Raw genomic sequence first — 20,664 nt, 5'->3', positions numbered from 1 at the left:
ATTCCAGCATTCACAACAAACCTCACAGACAACAATGCAAATCAGACCAGGCTTTGAGCACTTACATGATATGCAAATCAATGCAAATTCCTTAAATATTATGGACAGCATAGCGGGGGTTTGAGCAGAAGCAACTGCTTGTCTAATGTGCCATAAAAATTCATCACATAATTGGACATTAGAAAATAGAAATGGAATCTGAAATCTGAGCTGTACAACAAACAGCTGCTAAAGAAAGCAGAATCCATTATTTCTGACAGCTCCCACCCCCCGCACTTAGAATTTAAGTGTCTTTCCTTCTGCTTCCTGCGTCAGACAACCTTCATCAAAACTAACAGATATACATTTTCTTGCATACTCTCTGCCATTTCACTGCTGCACTCTGTAAAGTACAGGAAGCATCAGCCCATCTCCATCACACCTGTTTCTTCTTTGTTTTTCGTCACTATTATTCTAGCTTTTGTGCTCACGTTCACCTTTATGCTCACCTTTTTACTGTATACACATGTTCTTTATTATCTGTGCTTATGTACAGTATGTGTGGTTTTTATGGTGTGTGTCCACCCCTGTGTTATATTCTTTATTGCTACTGCAGCAAAACCAATTGCCCCTCGGAGACAGATAAAGGTCTTGAGCCTTGATTATCTGCGTTAGCTTGAGGTCAAATGGTGTCTCCACAGAATTAAAATGTGTGCAGGGGCCAAACCTAGACGCTGTGTCTGCATAATAAAAGCAGACAGAGACGCAAATAATGAGACGCAGCTGTGCTTTGTCCCACAGTATGAGTATAACAGCAGAATGCGTGGACTGATGCAGACTCACAGTGCTCCAGTTGCCGGTGACCCAGTAGGCGGCAGCAGTCACTTGCGTGGAAGCTGAAGTTGGGGCAGATGTCAGCACTGGAAGCGGCCACAGAAGAGGCGGATGTGTTGGCAAGGACGGCACAGCAGGTGTTGGAAATTCAATGAGATGTTCTGGCGTTGTGCTGTGTTGAGGAGGGGTTGCTGCGTTTGTTGGAAGCCGGTACGAAGGACCAGAATTGGTGTTGCCGCTTCTCCTGAGCATCGGGGGAACGACTATTTCATTGTAATCAAAATCAGCGAAATCAGACGGTAAAGCTCGGGATGTGGCATCTGTTCCAGTTCTTTCAGCGAAGGCGGGTTTGGTCGGCATCTGTTTCTTTGTAGTTGGCAGGAAATCAGCTGGGGGAGGCAGAGTGGCTCCCTCCAGGTTTGGAGGAGGTATGATTTCTGTTCCAGTTAACAATGTGGAGTCTTCGGAGGCCTCCTGATTACCTGAGATTAGCAGAGGAGGAGTGGACGTCTCAGAGGCAGGAAGTGAGGTTGTGCTGAGGTCTGTATCCCATGAATCACCCTCGCTAGTGTCATATACTGTATCAAAATTAGTCTGAGCCAAATCCAGATCCTCCGATGTGAAGGCGGTTGTAAATGTTGTTGACTGACTGGTTGTTAGAGGTATTTCTGAAGCACCTTCGTCCAGTTGAACTTCAGTCTGAACGTGAACTACAGTTTCTGGTGTGGGAGAGCCTAAAGGTTCAGGACTCTCTACATCTGGACCTGAAGTACTTTTTTTGTTGTAGCTGTACTCATAATCATCATGTTCATCCGTCGCCTGAGTACTCACTGTTTCAGCAACAATAGTACTGATTGTGGTTTGATGTCCGGGTGTGGGAGCAGCGTCTTTTGGAGTCACATCCTCAGTGAAAATGTCATAGTTATTTTCAACCTCCTCTCCATATTGCTCCCATTTCACATCTTGTGTAGGCTCCTCTGTAGCCGGACCAGGCATTGTGCTGATGTTTTCAGACCGCCACACATCCTCGTCATGTGTCTCTGTATGTGTTTGTGAACGCTGAGTCGTAGACAATGGCGGTGAGCGAGTGGTAGACACCGGCAGAAGATAATCCTCAGACAGGAAGTCATCCAAATCTTCAGAACTTGTTTGCATAGGCTCCTTTGTTGCTCCGTTGTCCTTCTTATTGTCCAGATCTGTGCTCTGTGGCTCCTCAGTGTTCAAAGTGTAGGAAGTGGCCTTTGAACCAGTATCAATGGTTAAAGGAGCTTTTGTTGTTTCCATGTCAGTGTTTTCTTTCACACTGTCTGTTGGCTTGGTCTCCTGGGGAGCGTTGGATTCCGGATCTTGTCCATCAAAGTCCTCCGACAAGTCTTCATGGAAGTTGATAAAATTATAGTCATAATAAAAATCGTCAACTTGAACGCTGTTTTCCGCAGAGGGGTCGATATTTTCAATGTTATTGTGATAGTGAAAATCTCCCTCCACATTGTTGTTGAGGTCATTATTATTATTGTTTCTTGGCTGGGCTCTGGTGGTGCTGTATTTGGGAGGAGGTTTGACTTCAGGTATGGAGTTGATTTCATTGAGCACTTCTTTGCTCGACCAGCCGCTTCCAGACCAGTCCATACCTCCGAAGTTATCAGCCACTGGCGGACAGTCCTGGGTGTTGCAGGTAGTCACAGCGTGGGGCTTCTTCTGAGGGTCACAGTCAATCCCTGTGTTTCTAGAGCAGGTCACATTACGGCGACGTACTCCGCTTCCACAAGTCAGCGAACACTGCATGGAAGAAAAGACAGATCAGATCACGATTAGGCCAAACTTATACCTGGTTCACACAACACAACATTTCTGTCCATAAAATCACGCCGTGACTTGGCCGACAGACGTGACACACTACGTGATGGTCCACACCAATCATCCCTTTCACACGCCTTTCACAACTAAGCTATGTCATTGGGTTATTCTTGTCCTATTTTTATTACTTACCATTATTTCAGTCACTGTTCATGTGCCAGCCGAAATGTTGTTGCAGTAACGTAAAAAGCACCACCAGATGGCAGGAGCTACTTTTGAAGCACCGTCTACAAACATACAAGCCACTGAATCATCCACAACTTCCTGCAAATGTTTCACAATAACAGCCCTTTTAGAAAATGAAGGGATTCTCTCAGCCGAGGTTATAAGGTGCTTTTAATTTGAAACAGATACAGGAAGTGTTGAGTTTGAAATGCATTAACTTTATCAAGGCAAACGGGAGCGGATAAAAAGTAAAAACTTAAAAATACAGAGGGAATAATAAATAACGGCCTGTTTATAATGTCGTCTGTTTCAAATGAAGCTGGTAGCCTCTGCAGTTGTGGTGAGTAAAAGCCACTATTTTTAATTTCATTACTTTTTGTCCATCTCCATTATGACGAAATAACATTCTTTGCTAGCTCGATGCTAATGGCAGCACTCAGCGGATTGAAAAAGTGCCTCTGCTGTTTCACACCATCATTTTCCCCTTTTTACTCTGTTGTGGTAATGTCCCTAGAGGAAATATCAGAAAGGCTGGGCTTGTTGGTGTACAGTTGTCTACGGCAGCAGATCGCTCTGTGTTTCTCTTGATCAAAGTGACGGCTGTGACGGGAGCAGTCGTGATGGACAAAAAGAAAATCAAACATACTCGAATTTCTGTTGTAACATGGTGTTGGCTGTCATCTACGATGACACACTACACGAGATGAAATGATGGATTATCGTGCACGACACTCACTGTCTTTCACGATACATGCCAACACTGTATGTTGCTGCGTCGGTCTCTAATCAGGCTGATATTGTGTAGCGTGAACCAGATATTAAAATTCAGTGATAGCTGTTTTATCAAATGCATCGAGTAAATTTAATTGTGATTCTGGCGGCCTAAGCTCTTTGTGCATATCAACCTAAATCCTAAAAGCCGTGAAGGATGAAGCCGGATCATCTTTAGTTACGCTGAGTTATGGGACTCCTCAGGGTCACAATCAGAGCCAAATAACCAGGACTCAAACAGATATAAAGGAGTCTACAGCCACACTGTTTACCATGTTCATCATGTTCACATTTGCTAATTAGCATCAAAACCAAAATGTTAATTTGCCTGTAAATTAAGTTTTAGTTTGAGGAACCAAGTTGTGTCTACGTGTAGAAAAAAGAGACGAGTATGACAAAACATACAAACATCAGAAGTTATTTGTAGTTTAAGCTCTAGGGGCTCATTTATAACCACTGCGTACACACAAAACGAGGCCACTCCCACCCCCAGAGTGCAGAGCAGAGGGCTGGATAGTGCGCTACTTGTGAGAGTTGTGGTCAGCTGTGGAGCGCACCGCAGTTGTTGAAATGCACACATATAAATGTAATTAAGTAATTACAGACCAGGGCATCAATAGTTTTCAATAATATCTTCTAAAGTGGTGAATGAATCACCAAGTAAGGCAAGTAAGTTTCCAGATTTTTGTATGTAAAATCACTGTCACAGAGTACTCAGTGCGCACTGAAGACACTGCCGTCGCTGCCACACACACACTCTGCCTTCTCCAGTCTCCTCACACACATCCTCACCCCTCCTGCACACAGTGATTGTGTAAATTACAAATTACAATTACAAAGTCTTGAAATAAAGCCTTTATCAGCTCTCACACAACCATCACGCTCTATATCCTCATTAGGAGCCCTGATCATAATACAGGTCAGGCTTGCCACAACAAAACTGAAATAAATTAAAATAAACTGAATAAAGCAACTCTCGAATTTCCATTTTCAAGTGGACTGATTGTTGCGATCATTTCGGCAAGGTGTGGAGCAATCATTGCAGTACACATACTGTATACATATATGTAAATACTGCCTTCACACTGGCAGGTGTACACATGGTTGTATAAATCACATTAAAAAATATATATATATATTTTCAATTTTTGGCCACACTTAACTCAGTACGGTTCCTGTGCAATGTTTTATAAATCTGGTCACACAACTGAAGATCTGAGGTAATGCACAATGCTGGCTCTAAAGAATCAGCAATGTGGTTCTGTCTCTGTGACAGTCAAATCTTCAGCTCTTGTATTTTGTAAAAGCTTGAGATGTGGAAACATCTTGTGCCTTAATCTTGTAACCTTAATTATGTACTGACTGTCTTATCTGGTTTTGTAAAGTGTCCTTGAGTGTCTTGAAAGATGCTTTAACATAATCTTTCAGAAAGAAACCTTGTTTAGAAAATGTTAAAGTGGCTTTAACAATTTCTGACAAGACGCAGAACAGTTTTCATTTGCTGACAAACTAGAGCTTAATATTCCGACTCAGACTCACCTTTGACCAGTTGCCCGTGGTCCAGTCTGCTGGGCAGGGGATGTGTGTGTTGCAGGAGGACAGGGACTCAGGTTTGGGGATGTGTTCACATTCACTGGGCTGCAGTGCTTTCTGCTCCTCTGTACTCACTGCCTGGATGCAGAGCACTGTCCTTTTCGTCTGGCCCGAGCTCCCACAGCTCGCTGAGCACTTCTGCCACTCCCCGACCCACCATCTGCACACAGAGACACACACAAGTGCACGTATTTCCAATTTGATGAACACTTGAGAGAAAATTACAATACTTTTACATCTCTGCAGACGCTGCTGACTCATATACAGATTTAGATGGTTGTGTTTTAAAGGTTCGGTGAGTTTGATTTCAGGCTGGCAGTGGGGAGGGCTGGTTCATAGCACTGGAGGCTCATTTCCACCTTGTGAAAAATACCGCCCTCACAAAAATAATCAGTATCTCAACGTAAGGACTTACTGTTGCAAACTTAGTTTCTCAAAACGATGACTTGACATTAACCAGGATGACGTTACCAGAAGATGTCTTTATGTTAATGTCAAGTTGTCATTATAAGGACATCTCAAACAAATTTAATGTCAACTGACAAAGACAACTTCTGGTGATGTCACTTTGATTAATGTCAAATTGTCATAATCAAGACAACCCAAATAATGTCAACTTGACATTACAAAAACAGAATGACACTTAATGACAGCAGTCAATCCTTCGCCTCACCTCCTTAAATCCTTCACTTCACAGCCCTCCCCCGTCACTTCAGGTGTGCCCCAGGGTTCCGTCCTGGGGCCCCTCCTCTTCATTATCTATCTTATCCCACTTGGCAATATTTTCCGTAAATCTGGTATTCACTTTCACTGCTTCGCGGATGACACCCAGCTCTACTTATCCAGTAAACCCGACACCTCTCTTCCACCCTCCTCCCTCACCCACTGCCTCTCAGAAATTAAATCTTGGTTCACCTCCAACTTCCTCAAACTCAACTCTGATAAAACAGAACTCCTCCTGGTCGGTACCAAATCCACTTTATACAAAACTGACAGTTTCTCCCTCGCTATTGACAGTTCCACAGTGTCCCTCTCCCCTCAGGTTAAGAGTCTGGGTGTCATGCTCGACAGCTTACTGTCTTTCCACTCACACATCAATAACATCACCTGGTCTGCATATTTCCACCTACGAAACATTAACCGTCTCCGCCCCTCCCTCACCCCTCACACCACGGCTATCCTGATCCACAGCCTCGTCACCTCCCGCATTGATTATTGTAACTCACCTCTCCTTGGTGCCCCTCACAAATCCCTCCATAAGCTTCAACTGGTCCAAAACTCTGCAGCCCGCATTATTACCAGAACCCCCTCCTTTCACCACATCACCCCTGTCCTCCAGCAGCTTCACTGGCTTCCAGTCAAATTCAGAATCCATTACAAAATCCTTCTGTATACTTTCAAGGCCATTCACAACCTCGCCCCCCCCTACCTGTGTGATCTCCTCCACATCGCCACCCCCTCTCGCTCCCTCAGGTCGTCCTCCTCCCTCCACCTCTCTGTGCCCCCCGCCCGGCTCAGCACCATGGGGAGCAGAGCTTTCAGTCGCTCTGCTCCCAAACTCTGGAACTCTCTCCCCCCGGACCTCAGAAACATGGACTCTCTACCCCATTTCAAATCACAACTCAAAACCCCCATCTGTTCCAAATTGCATATTCCCTTTAATTGCCCACATCCATTTTTACTTTGTGTCACTCTTGTCTGTTGTTTTTATTTATTTTAATTGTGATTTTAATTGTATTTTTAATGCTCTGTATGTGTCCTTGAGTGTTGAGAAAGGCGCTTTTTAAATAAAATGTATTATTATAAACGTTTATGACAAGTTCGTGACAGTGTCCTGTCACCTTTATGTAGATACAGACAGAATCTAAACCCGGCATTCCAAACTTAGTACCTCAAAAAGATGCCTTAGTGACCTACTTTCAAAATAATAGCTCAGAAAAATAACAATCAGAATATTGACCATTGCTTCTGCAAGGATTGAAAAATGTGTCTTCATCTCCGAGTGTGTGTCTGTGAATGCTGCTGGGCTCATTTTGTAAATGATGTCTGGAGGGTGAACTCACATGGCTGGACATGGATCCTTGTCACAGCTGGTTTGGTTATCATCAGGTCGGGTTAAAGGGTCACAGAGGTGCTCCTCCACTATCCCAGTTGTCTTCTCCACACAGTGAACAATCTGCCTCTGAACACCTGGAATACCAGAGAGAGGAGAGAGGAGCTTTTGTGACTAAGACAAACACGTGGATGTTGTAATAATAATAATAGTCTTGTAGCTAGAAGGCGCCTGGTACTGATGTCACCAGCGGTTGATTAAGGGGAAAGTTCGGCTGCTCTGAATCGCTCTGACAGCAAACTAAAGTGGTGATTGTACGCTTAGAGAGAGCCTTTTCTAGGTGGCTAAAATGGAAATACATTTCAGTATTGACCACACTGGAAAGTGTCACGTCCAGGTTTCACACAGCATTACATAAAAGGACATGTCTCCTAAAGCTGTGACAGGTTTATCTCCTCTGTGACACCTCTCTCTGTCATCACTCTCACCCTCTTGAGTTGATTTCCACCCCATCAGAGCAGGAGAGACCTCTCACCTCTAAGTGCCCCCTGCCCAGAACCTAATTTACACCTACAGAGACATAAGATTCAAAGCCAGCTGGAGACAGAAAGAAAAGAGAAATATGGGCAGGAAAACGCTCTACGTGCTGCTGATATGGATTTCCTGCTTATATTCAACAGCCACTTGACCTAATAACGTAATTTGGGCCAATGCATTTGGAATGTGGGTACAACCCTGTTGCTGGTGCATGGAGACAGTATTAGTATTGTCTGCTGATGTGCTGAATCAAAATTAAGTCGGAGATTGGAGTAAGTTTTTGAAGAATACATTTACATATACTTTACTTACTTGTAAGGCAGCTTGCCACGACCAGGAATGAGAAGTGCAAATTTAAACGTCACATACGGTAGAAAGAAGTCCAACTATTTCCTCTACAGCAGTGCCTCTAAAAGTTTTTGAAATATTTTCTCAGCCAAATATGTTCAGAATCCATCACTTAATTAATGGCAAACCATTTTTTTGTCATTCAATGACACTAATACAGCACTTGTCGAGTCGCACTTACAATTTAGTGATATAATTAAAATCTCACATACCCCCTGTAGTACTCGAAAGTACCCCTAGGGGTACACATACCCTCATGTGAGAAACATCACTCTACAGCAGCAGTAAAGATGAATATTAAAGCCAGTGTTGTTACAGGTGAGGTTCAAAATTTATATTCTGCTTGAGTTGCACTTCTACACTAATACAATATACTGTGCTCACAGCAATAGAGCCAAAAAGGCAGGTCCATTTTAGGGTTTTTCAAGATATATTTAAACAGGTATCTTTCATTCTGCCAGTGCTGCTGCTGCACTGCCCCCGTTTTCCACAAACAACTCCCCAACACTGCTGTGAAAACAAACCTGCATCCAGCTCTCAGGGCTCCAAAAACACCCTGAACAGACCTTAACTTAATTACATTCATTTTTTAAAAACCTACAAGACAAGACAGCCCAATCATAAAAACAATTTCCCCCTACGTGCACAGATGTTTTTCACCATGGCGGGCAGAAGGAACCTGAACAACTGAGTAAATACAGAAGACGGAACATCAAGGTCTATACTGCTTCTGCACAGAGAGGTAGAGAAAGAGAGTAAAATGCAAAATAAGGTAGAGGTGGGGGATGGAGAGGCGATGGCAACAAGGAGCTAGAGGTGAACTTCAGACAAGCTAGGTCTCTGAAACCTGATGAACTGGGTTAAAGTAATAATTAAAAAATATTATTAAAAATAATTAAACTGCCTTCTTCCTCTTCTTCTGGCTGTTCCCTTAAGGGGTCACCACAGCGAATCATCTGCCTCCATCTAACCCTAAACTCTGCATCCTCTTCTCTCACACCAACTGACTTCACGTCCTCTTTCACTACATCCATAAATCTCCTCTTTGGTCTTCCTCTAGGCCTCTTGCCCAACCTCAGCATCCTTCTACCGATATATTCACTATCCCTCCTCTGAACATGTCCAAACCATCTCAGTCTGGCCTCTCTGACTTTCTCTCCAAAGCATCTAACATGAGCTGTCCCTCTGATGTACTCATTCTTGATCCTATCCATCCTCGTCACTCCCAAAGAGAACCTCAACACCTTCATCTCTGCTACCTCCAGCTCTGCCTCCTGTCTTTTCCTCAGTGCCACTGTCTCTAAACCAAGTCTTGTACACCTTTCCTTTTAATCTTGCTGGTACTCTTCTAGCACACATCACACCTGACACTTCTTCACCCGTTCCAACCTGCATGCAGGCACTTAAAATCCTCCATCTTCTTTATTTCTACTTCCTGTAACCTCACCGTTCCACCTGGGTCCTTCTCATTCACACACACGTATTCTGTCTTGCTACGACTAACCTTCATTCCTCGCCTTTCTCCTTTACCTCTCTAGATTTTCCTCCACCCGCTCCCTGCTCTCACTACAGATCACAATCTCATCTACAAACATCATAGTCCATGGAGATTCCTGTCTAACCTCATCTGTCAACCTGTCCATCACCATAGCAAACAAGAAGGGGCTCAGAGCTGATCCTTGATGCACTCCCACTTCCACCTTAAACTCCTCTGTCACACCTACAGCCCACCTCACCACTGTCCTGCAGCTCTCATACATGTCCTGCACCACTCTAACATACTTCTCTGCCATGCAAATCACAAAAATACGTAAACTGCCTACAACCTCTTAAAACGCTTTCGCTTGTTGATGATTATTTCATCTTTGAACTGATTTGTTCTTGTACTTTGTAAAGCCTCTTTGACTATCCAGAAAAGTCTGCACTACATTTGTGTTTGCTTAATGTTATTTTTAATTAGATAAATAAATTAGTATAAATTAATACCTGTAACGTTAGCTTTTGTGATTCCATCTGTACACATTAAACATGTTTAAGCTAATTCAAACGCAGCGACTGAAAAGAAAACACCAATAACAGGGGAAAAAAGAAATTAAGTAAAGCCAAATAGTGCGATCTTTTGATTACAGTTATTTTAGGGAATCCCAATTTTACCTATGCAGCAGATATAATGACACACAGTGACCGCATATCTGTTTAAAATAAATTCATAATTCATTCTTTCTTAATTCTTTCTTAAAAGACATCACAGATTACATGCTAGAAGATTATATGTACTGTAGTATCTATTCACTATGTCACTTTTCAAATAATAGCACATCAGTCTTGACAGATTATATTTCAAAGGTAAAGAGTGGGTACAAAATATGTCACTTAGCTGGTTAGTTTCAAAGTGATGTCTGCATTTGTTTCAGATCAGCAAAGTGAACATTAAAGTCTCCAGTCCGACTTGTGACTTGATACTTTTACACGTGTTGACATGATTCAAATTCAACGCTTGTTTCAACCCTGAAGTGTCTTTGAAAATGTCTCTGAAAGCTCTATGCTAAATTCTTTGTTTAAGCAATGCTAGTCTCAAAGAATGCAGAAAGAATACAGTGTTCACTAGTGGATCTACTTTAATCTTTAATCGCTGACACGTCATTTCTTTCGTCATGAGCAGGTGCATTAAAAAGGTACAAACCTGTGTGAATAAAAACCTCTATCTCAAGCACTCAGACCCAACCTTGATATGAGAACTCATGATGACAAAAAACCCACAACAGACTTGCTCAACTTTGCCAACCATGGCTGGACCTACTGTTTAAAGATATACTATGCGGGATTCTCCTAAAAACAAAATATGTATAAACCTAAACAAAAGTAATCCCTCCCACTTACGACCTTCTAAAAGTGTGTGGCGGTGTGTTTCTTCTGCAGAGACTCTGCCCACTGCCTGTATTGTCTTCTTATTCTCTGTGTTCAGGATGTTCTGTGGTGTGTACACCCACAGCATTCAGGTAAGTTTGGGGCTTTATAAAAAGGTAGCAACCAGTTACCAGAGCGTAAGCAGCATCCAAGAAACAAAGACCTGAAAGAAACACAAATATAAGGCGAGGCACATTTTGCACGTCAGTGAAACGCCAAAGGAGAGTAAATCTTGGGTTGACAGCACACGGCACAAGAATGCCAAATAAACTTCAAGGCCAGGAAAATATAGTACCGATACATCACATTACTGCCTGTGTTTGTGTTTCAGCTGCCATAAAAAAGGCTCCCATGTGTTTAAATAAAGCTTAGCAATCAAAGTATCAACTCAGGACACAGCTGGAATACAGTCCAAGTTTGTTCTGAGGACTTGAGGATGTGCATTCAAAACTAAGAGGGAAAGATTTTCTAGCCTCTCTCCGTCTCAGTCTACCTACCAACCTCTCAGTGTCGAAACCAGGGACATAAACACAGATAGTGCAGACAGTGCGCCTGAGAGTGGGCCCTCCAACAATGTTATGAGTGGAGAATGGGCCCTTATGAGTGATTGTCACCTCATATTCCATTATGAACATTTACTCTATCCTACTGTGACCTGAACTTTTTATGGTATGCTTTTTTAACTTCTAGCTATTTGGAATCAATAAGACCTGATAAGTATAAAAAAAAACCAAACATTGTCAATGATAGTTAAGTCCCAATGTCTTCAAACGAGTACTTCCTAATTAATCTTATCTTGTTACTGTTGCTAAAATTGGTCAAATTTGTTGCCATATCAAACTACAAACATTATTAATCATAAATAAACACGTTTCAACCTCTAAATGTGGTCAGGTTTTGGACCTTGTCCACTTTTGTGTTGGGATCGGCTGCAGACTGACTTGGCAGAGATGGCTGCCATCTTGTTTTTACGTGGATTAGTGTATTGTGCTCTGACTACCACTAGATGGCACAAAAAGTGTCCACGAACGAGGACAACAGGTCTAAGTTAAAGGAGCTATATGTAAGAAATATTAAGCAAATAGTCGCAAAATCATCCTAATATGTCACAGAGACTAAGGAATAATGTTAATGTAACATACTGATCTCACCGACAACAATAGTACAGCCAGAATATTCGCATTAAAAAATATTTTTACGGCCCGCAAATCATGTTCTGAATTTGTGTTTTGGCCTGTTGCACCACCCACCGCCGTCTACCAGTCACACAGTCAGTAGAGTCTCAGCATCTGGGTTACGACTGAGCTACAATGGCTGACGGAGTGACTAAACCCAAACGACCTCGTTATGATTCCCAAAAACGCCAAGACAAAACTCGAGGCAAAGCGAGGGTCTATATAGGAGATGCTTTTGAACGGTGGAGACGGTTGAAAGCGGAGAAGAATGTGAAATCTGATGTCGAAGTGGCTACTCTTTTCCTCGACAGGTAAGCTTTAGCCAAAGTTGGCTAACTAGCATCATAGCTAGACGGGGATGGACATTTCAAATAGCTTCAACTGTTACTCATTTTCGATCATAAATTGTAGCCCATGTGCACGTGGGTCATCGACCCGACTGATTTTCTTGAGAAACAAACTGGTACATAGCATTAGCAGCCAGCTCCTCCTCCACAGACATGACTCGCGGCAGTATTTTGAATTTGAGTGCAGTAACCATTTTGGCCACATTCTTACATAGGGCGCCTTTAAGTAGAATGAAGTAAAAGGTCAAGTGAACCTGAAATGTGATGTTCTCATATGAGGACACAAGGTCTTTTTTTTTGTAAAATACTCGGTAGCATCTATGACAAAATTATATGTTTATTCTGTAACTTTAAATCAACTATTAAAATTATGAAAACCAAATTAATAATTTCTTATTTTCTTTAGTATTTTTTGTCATATACAGTGTATATGCAGTGATGGTCTCTTGGTAATATGTATGTTGACGTTATCCAAGACGGTATGTGCATGATAGTGTGCACTGGGGCTATTGTAACTACCTATCGCCACAAGGCAAAACCTTCAGTTGTTATTTCCTACCTGTTCCACAGGTAACACTGCATTCAGTCCATGAACCGTATTTCCAGAAGAAAACTGACGCAGGGATGTCGTTATCCTCCCTGGTGTCTCGATTGATTGTGTACTCGTACCGCACTCCTGGATTTGTCTCCTGAAAAAGAAGCTGCAACACACAAGACAATGGCTAACACATTCTGGACCACATGTGGAAAACTTAATCAAAAATATTCCTAGGAACTAAATCACAAAATAATACTCTCTTTTACGTCTTCTTTGTGTTTCCGCCACATCTGACAAACCATAAAGAAAGGATTAAAAAGCGATGGCTTCATTTCAGGACATCAAATCAATTCAATTTTATTTAGAAAGCCTAATATCACAAATCAAAGTTTGCCTCAGAGGGCTTTACAGCAAACGACATCCCGCTGTCCTTGGATGCTCACAGCAGATAAGGAAACGCTCCACCCAAAAAAAAACAACCCTTTAACTTGTCGGAGGGAGGGAACCACCAACCGGGAACCATAATAAGATCTGTCTGATGTGACTGAATGCAAGTGAACATCGTAAAGCAGATCCTGCATTCCCAGAAAGGTTCATGCACACCGGCACTCACGCTTTTTTCATTATGAATATATATGATTTCCTCCATTTGAGCAACATAGTTTATATCTTTAAAGGAATGATTCACCTATAAACAACATAAATTGTATATAGTGCTAACTTCTGTAGCTTCTCTATGGTCTGATCTATTGAATAGCATTAAGGAGAGTAGAGCTCCTGTAAAAAGTGAAAGCATATCATTAATAGAACCAAATTCCATCCTGCAAGGATAATCCAAAAATACCTTGTTTAGCAGCAGTTAAGCATAAATAGTTGTGATTGGATTTCCATGAGTCCATGACTGGATACAAGACACCTGGGTAATACTAAACAGGAAACCAAACACATTAACAAACAATGTCGACCAAACATTAGTCGACCAGAAACATCATTATTCTGCAAGATTTTATTGTTCACTTAGTCACAGAAAAAATGTGAAACTCTATTAGGAGCTGCGTCTTGTCAAAATAAATCAAAACCTATATGACTGGTCCATGTGGGTATTTCATTTGAAAGGACAGACACAGGAAGTGGCCACACTCAGCAGTCAGACAGGAGTCACGCTACAAACCAATCACAGACGACAAATATCTTTCCCTTCTTCTTTTGGGTGAACTATTCCTTTAAGCTGTCGATCCTACCTGAATCCACAGTGGCTCCATGGTGGGTCCAGGAGACGTCAGGTTCTCCAGGTGTCCTGTCCTCTCGTAGGTGAATACTGTCCCGGCTGCCTTGTACTCTCCGTTCCACTGAATCGTCCAGCCGCCATTCAGAAAATATTTGTTGGGGTTATCACTTCGTAACGCCAAGAAATTCCCAGCTTCAGCCACCTCCTCAATGCGGATGTCCCAGGCTCCTTCTGGGATCAATCCGATGTCTACGTAGCCTGAAGGACGTCATATTTTCAGTAAGTGAAAGAGAAAGACAAGGTATCCTGATACACAGTTAACACATAGTTGAGAAAATGGAGGAGCTACAGTGGAGAGCTTTGTGCTATTAGCAAAGGGAAAAGGGAGCGAGGTTTTGTTTCAAATTGTCATCCATGTCAAAATATCTGCCGTGAAGAGGCCTAATGCTAAACCACAGTTATTAAGAAACATACCAAGTCCTTCAGTCTCCTCAAATGTTCTCCTGACAGTTGTGCAGGTGGAGCCGTTACCATGACACACCCCACAGCGATCCTCTGTGGCACTGGAGTCAATCACATAGTCACAGCCGATACTCTGCAACACAGACGCAGCAACAGAAATGCATTATCTGGAATGAACCTGACAGTGATTACACAACAGAGGCAAATTAGATAGACATTGGAGAAAGACAAAGAGAATCTCTTTAGATCAAGAACAAATCTTCCGGTTTTTCAAACATGTAAAGGGCTCCAAATAAACGATCTACAGTGTGTGGTCTAAAGTGCATGAGGCAAGTCCATTTAAGGTGTGTCCAACTCCACTTTTGCCAATTTAGTTTAACGACACATAATCTGGGTGCAAATGAAGGCACTCGGGCAACAGGGTTGTATTCAGTCCCATAATTACTGCTATTTACATGGCAGATTAAGCAAACTGGAGAAGCAAGTGGTTTTTGGTATTATGATGCAATAAGAGCAGTGAATGTCACCGCAGCAAATATCGTAAAACTTTTAAGCAGCAAAACTAAAACCTGCGGTTATAAACCTATAAAACTAAACTTTTGGCTCCTGAAATAATCAATGAAGCCATTAAAATTATAGTTGCATCTGCTTGAAAGAAGCGATTACAGTCGCGCTGTGCTGTGTGCCACTTTGCATCGGGTGTAAGACAGGGCCCAAAGACTTGATAAGCCTTACTTGTTTAGATGAGGCAGGTGATGGAAATGAAAATCCCAGTAATCCTTGAAGTTGTTCTGTGCTGCTTTAGCATTATTGTCACACCCCATACTGTGCTGCTGCTCCCATGTGGTTAAAGGTGCAATATGTAATCCAAATACAGTGTTAGTCCCATAAGACCATAATTCAGAATATAGGATGGGAACACTCTGAAAATGACTGTCAGGACTAAGACGAGACAAAAATTACACTATTATTTGTCATTTTCATTTCATTTTTCCATAACTGCTTATCCTGTTAGGGGTCATGAGGGGCTGGAGCCTATTCCAGCTAAAACTGGGTGAGAGGCGGAGTACATCCTGGAGAGGTCACCAGACTATCACAGGGCTGACACATGGAGACAGATAACCATTCACACTCACATTCACACCTACGGACAATTTAGAGTCACCAATTAACCTGCATGTGTTTGGACTGTGGGAGGAAGCTGGAGTACCCTGAGAAAACCCACACTGACACGGGGAGAACATGCAAACTCTGCATGCAAGGGTTAAACCCCCCACCCTGGGTTTGAACCAGGAAACCTCTTACTATGAGGTGACAACACTAATCACCGCACCACCGTGCCTATTCTTATTTTCTCAAATATTTATCTATATTTTTATGGATTATCAACTGAGAAATAATGAAATACTGATCTGGCCTTTAACATTACAACAACCCTTCAAACACAATACTGTTTCCAGGTAAGTCTGACAACATGTGGCTTCCGGACAAAAATGTCACCAAATGTCATGACATCAGAGACCCAGCGTCTGTGATTGCTGTCCACTTGGTATCCAAACAACTTCTGTATCAGTGACTGGCATTTTGGCCCGGGGTGATAGGCAGCGGCAGAGAGATAACACAACCTGATGTTTTCCTATCAACAAGCTCATTTTCATGCAGAATGTCAAATGTACAACACTCGCCTGCAGAGAAAACAAAGCGAGGGTCAACTAAATGTACTGCATGACTAACAGAGCAGCAACGCATGGAATTAGATTTACAGAACAGAATAGTCAATGAATGCTATTTTGAAATCAAGAGACAAAACAGATCAAACGCTCAAGAAAAGACAAGGATGTATATTAATAAGTAGGTACAGTGTTGATACCTTACAGATGCCATTGATGCACAAATCTCTGCTTTTGTTGCCTTGGTAGCACGGCGTCCCATCAGTGACGGCGTCACGCATCTTATCAGAAAAATGTTCATTCAGTGGACGGCAGTGCAGCTCACAAGGGTTCACTGAAAAGAGAGATCCAACAGAAGGCACAAAGTTGTGATAAAGATAAACACACACAATAACAACCCAAAGGTGCTCTTCTTTAAAGTTTGCCTAAATAACTATGATCAGGTTTATTCTGCTCACTTCTGTTGATGACCGCCTCCCACTTGAAGAACTTGCCCTTGTACGGCAAGCTGTTGAAGTGACTACACTGGATGTCTCTGAAGGAGGGCAGGTCATCAGGACATGGTGCAGTGTTGCAGATCTTGTACCGCCGCCTCTCTCCCAGACAATACTTCCCTCTGTACTTTGGACTGTTGGATAGTCGAAGATATTTCACAGAAGTTATTTCACTGATGCTCCTTAACGTTTATGTTTACAATTGTGTGATATTGTGTGAAATGGTGGAGGAAAGAGGAGACGCATTAAGACCCAGACACACCAAACTGATAACTAAGCATCGACGAAGGCTGACTGTTGCATTGCCTCACGTTGCCTGTGTCTCAGCCAAAAAGTTGCACCTGAACACACAGCAAAGACTACAGCCCACAGCCAGTGAGCACGTACATGCTGCGCCTGCATGAGAGGAAACAGCTCTTCATACCAGCAGGCGGTGGTACTCTGTATTCGTCATTCAAAAAGGGAAACAGGAAGACCAACAGGACAGACTCAAGACACTCTTCAGCCAGTTAGCATACCGACAACACCAATGTTGAATGAGCAAAACATTTTTTATCAATTCATCCTCTCACCAGTGGGCTTCATTGATTTCACATGCTGAATTGGCCTTAAAAAGCCAACAACAGCCGACGAATGCCACTAGTGAGGGACACACCACAAAAACTAGGGCGAATGACGCCCAACGACGGCAACAATGACCAACAGACAACTGTCAGCTTGGTGTGTCAGGGCCCTAATATGTATTTAATTTCTAATTTACAAACAACCCAAAACATATTTTGCAAACATCCACTTATTCTGTGAACTCTATCTGTGATTTATTTTTGTTTATAAGACTTGATGCAACCTCAAAAACTTTTCAGAAATTAAAATCCAATTGGAGCCAATCGGGGACTGCGTTGTAGTTGATGACGTAAAATGCAGGCCGCACCTTGTAGAACAATAATGGCAATTCCCATAGTAACACGGGTTAGCTTTAACATTAGTAGAGTAAGCACAGCAATAAGTGAAGTTACTGCAGAAATAGAGTCAATAACAAAATATTACACAACTGCCTGTATGACACAGGGAATATAGGACTTCTTATATATGTTCCGACTGGTTCAAGGGACCCTAAATTGACGCCCAGGCGGGAGCAGCTCAAACTCTGAGTGTAATGGATGTGAGGCATCTCCGGTTACATGTTTTGCCTTCCTGCGTACAGCGTTGTCAAATATATTGCTGAGATGACTCATGTGATTTGCCAATCGCCTTCCCGGCAATGCTGCCAATCTTGGAGAGCTTGTTTTTGCACCTTGCACTCAGGTTGCCGTACCATGCTGTAATGTTAAATGATGAAATGCTTTCAACCAGTGATGAAGATGTTCCCTGGTGTTCTGTTACACTAATTGGCTGAAGGAGTTTGTCTTTCAAGGCGAGTACTCCCGCCCACTGAAAGTGTTTGGAGCGGCAGCAGGGCCAGACTGGTACAGAGAGTGAAACAGAATGTCGAGCTCATGTCATCAGGATGGTCTCACCAGACAATTAACCTTATAGTTTGGGCTTCTAGTGTCTCTCACTGGCAGACTTGAGGTAGAGGAAAGGTATGAATTAAGTTACAGCCCGTTGCTGCCTGAAACAGCTTCATCTCTCCATGTTCACACAAAGAGACTACATCACAATCTACCGACTGAAAATGTGTCTTCTACCTAAAGTTAACCAGCCTTTCATCTACAGCTCTACAACTGAGATGTAACGTTCTGTTAATTTGGATTGGTTTTTTAACTCTTTATTGTGCTTTATTCTTCCCAGATTACAATATGAATTAAACTGCAAAACAATAGCTAAAAACAAAAAACATTTTGCATTATTTTTGGCTGAAAAGTCAAACTTACACCGGGTTATCACAGTCTCTCTGCGCGCTCTGGACTCCAGCCCCACACGTCCTCGAACAGGCCGACCACTCGCTCCACGAAGCCCAGCCACCATTTACACCCTCTGGCTGATATCCAACTGCTACACACTCCCCACTGAAACACCACTGATAAAAACCAGCATAAATGACATCATTAAATAAATGAACACATGCTGTTTCTTGTTCTTACTTGGCAGTATATAAAGACATTAATGCATCAATAATTATAATCCAATGATTTAAAACTTTATAAGTATTATTAGACTGTGGTACTGCTCCTTGAACTACAACAAAAGTTCTGAGTAGTTCTTCCACCACCGCCTTTGCCTTTAGAAATCAAACACTGACTGTATTCTCATCACAGTCTCCATGTCTTGTCCGTTTCATGTTTGTGAAATGGAAGTCTCACCTTGTCCTCCCCACAGTTCGTCCCATCCACAGCCCCGTCCAGCTTTGAGTGGCAGGTTGTTCCCACAGTGCACCACAGAGTGCTGCACACATTCTAGAAAAGCAGAGAGGGTGTATATGCTGTTGTTTGCTATTCATTTATTCATGCAATGTTTTCTGAGAAACAAGCAGAGGTTTTGGGTGAAAACAATCCTGTTTTCCAACTCGAATATATAGTAAAAACGTTCTCAGTGTGCTTCTGTAATAAGCAGCATCAGCTCATAGAGGATGTAAAAGGATGGGTGGTGACGATAACAATAAAATGAAAACAGCCAATCTGAGGATCCTCGTAAAAACATTTAGTGCTCTCCTATATAGTATTTGTCTGACTAAATTGCCTGCTGTTCCACTGGAGTTCAAGTACAAACAGATGTCATCAATATCGATGGGTGATGTCACCTCCTCAGATACAGCAGATCAGATAAAGACTGCATATAGATAAAGACAGAAGCTATTCAGCAAAAATGTTGACGTTGACATCACCATGTCCCAGAAAACCATCACTGTACCATGTTTCATATGAAATGAAAGCCTTGGGCAGAATGTACTGGATTCTTATCTTTCAGTAGTTCGTTGTGTCATGTTCTAGTGATATAACATGTTCACCTAAAACCCTTCAAATTTAAAATCTGCACTTTAAAGCAGCACCTCAATATATTGAGATTTGCTTTCTCACTGAGAGTTTAGGCTGCTTTCAGATGTAGAGTTGTCTTTCTTTGTCTGAATCAGGGACTCATTTTCTCACGGCAGCATTTACAAGAGGACCAGATCAAATGCCTTGTGTGAGAAAGCTGTTCCTGATTGGTCAGAATCTCCATGCGGGAAAAATCCAGGAAGTAAACAAAACGTTGAAGAAGAGTACACTTGCAAGATAAATGTGACACTTTCTAATGTCACAATGGAGGGACAACTACGCAGGTTGATTTTAGCGCTGCTCATCGTGGACTATATTGTTGTCATTGTTCATTTTAGTCAAACCATACAGTTTGAAAACGAGGCGCGGCTCCAACTAGAAAACAATGTTTTGATGCATTGGATGTGCTGAATGTGCATATTAAGGCAGTACAGGAGGAGGTGCGCATTAATAATCCTCCAGGACTGTAACATGCTCATGTTTAACCCAAACAATGTGTCATGTGACTGCAGTTGGTTTGAATCGAGGTCCAAACACGTTCTCACTGCAAACAAACCACACCAGAGTTTGTTTGTAACTGGACCAAGGTCTCAGTCCGGTTGTTCAGGTGCGATTGCTGTGTTCACACCTTCCCAAATGAGTTGCACTTAGGGGGCAAACAAACTTGAGTTTGATTGAACCGAACCAAACAGGGCAGGTGTGAAAGCACCCTTAGATGAGAAGATCAATTC

General features: G+C 42.3%; 1 protein-coding gene across 1 annotated transcript in view; it reads right to left on the bottom strand.

Annotated features, from left to right (window-relative positions):
- The window catches only part of LOC125882438 (A disintegrin and metalloproteinase with thrombospondin motifs 7), a 118,162-nt gene that overhangs the window by 30,113 nt on the left and 67,385 nt on the right, over window positions 1–20,664 (bottom strand). The window contains exons 10-19 of the mRNA XM_049566130.1: window positions 19,262–19,354; window positions 18,833–18,978; window positions 16,923–17,092; window positions 16,665–16,798; window positions 14,807–14,927; window positions 14,346–14,590; window positions 13,126–13,267; window positions 7,263–7,389; window positions 5,146–5,359; window positions 823–2,592 (exon numbers count right to left, since the gene is read on the bottom strand). Coding sequence (XP_049422087.1) covers window positions 823–2,592; window positions 5,146–5,359; window positions 7,263–7,389; window positions 13,126–13,267; window positions 14,346–14,590; window positions 14,807–14,927; window positions 16,665–16,798; window positions 16,923–17,092; window positions 18,833–18,978; window positions 19,262–19,354 — 3,162 coding nt within the window. The remainder of the gene's footprint in view (window positions 1–822; window positions 2,593–5,145; window positions 5,360–7,262; window positions 7,390–13,125; window positions 13,268–14,345; window positions 14,591–14,806; window positions 14,928–16,664; window positions 16,799–16,922; window positions 17,093–18,832; window positions 18,979–19,261; window positions 19,355–20,664) is intronic.

This window comes from Epinephelus fuscoguttatus, linkage group LG2, assembly GCF_011397635.1.
Source record: "Epinephelus fuscoguttatus linkage group LG2, E.fuscoguttatus.final_Chr_v1".
NCBI classification, from domain to species: domain Eukaryota; kingdom Metazoa; phylum Chordata; class Actinopteri; order Perciformes; family Serranidae; genus Epinephelus; species Epinephelus fuscoguttatus.
This window is presented reverse-complemented; position numbering and strand designations above follow the sequence as displayed.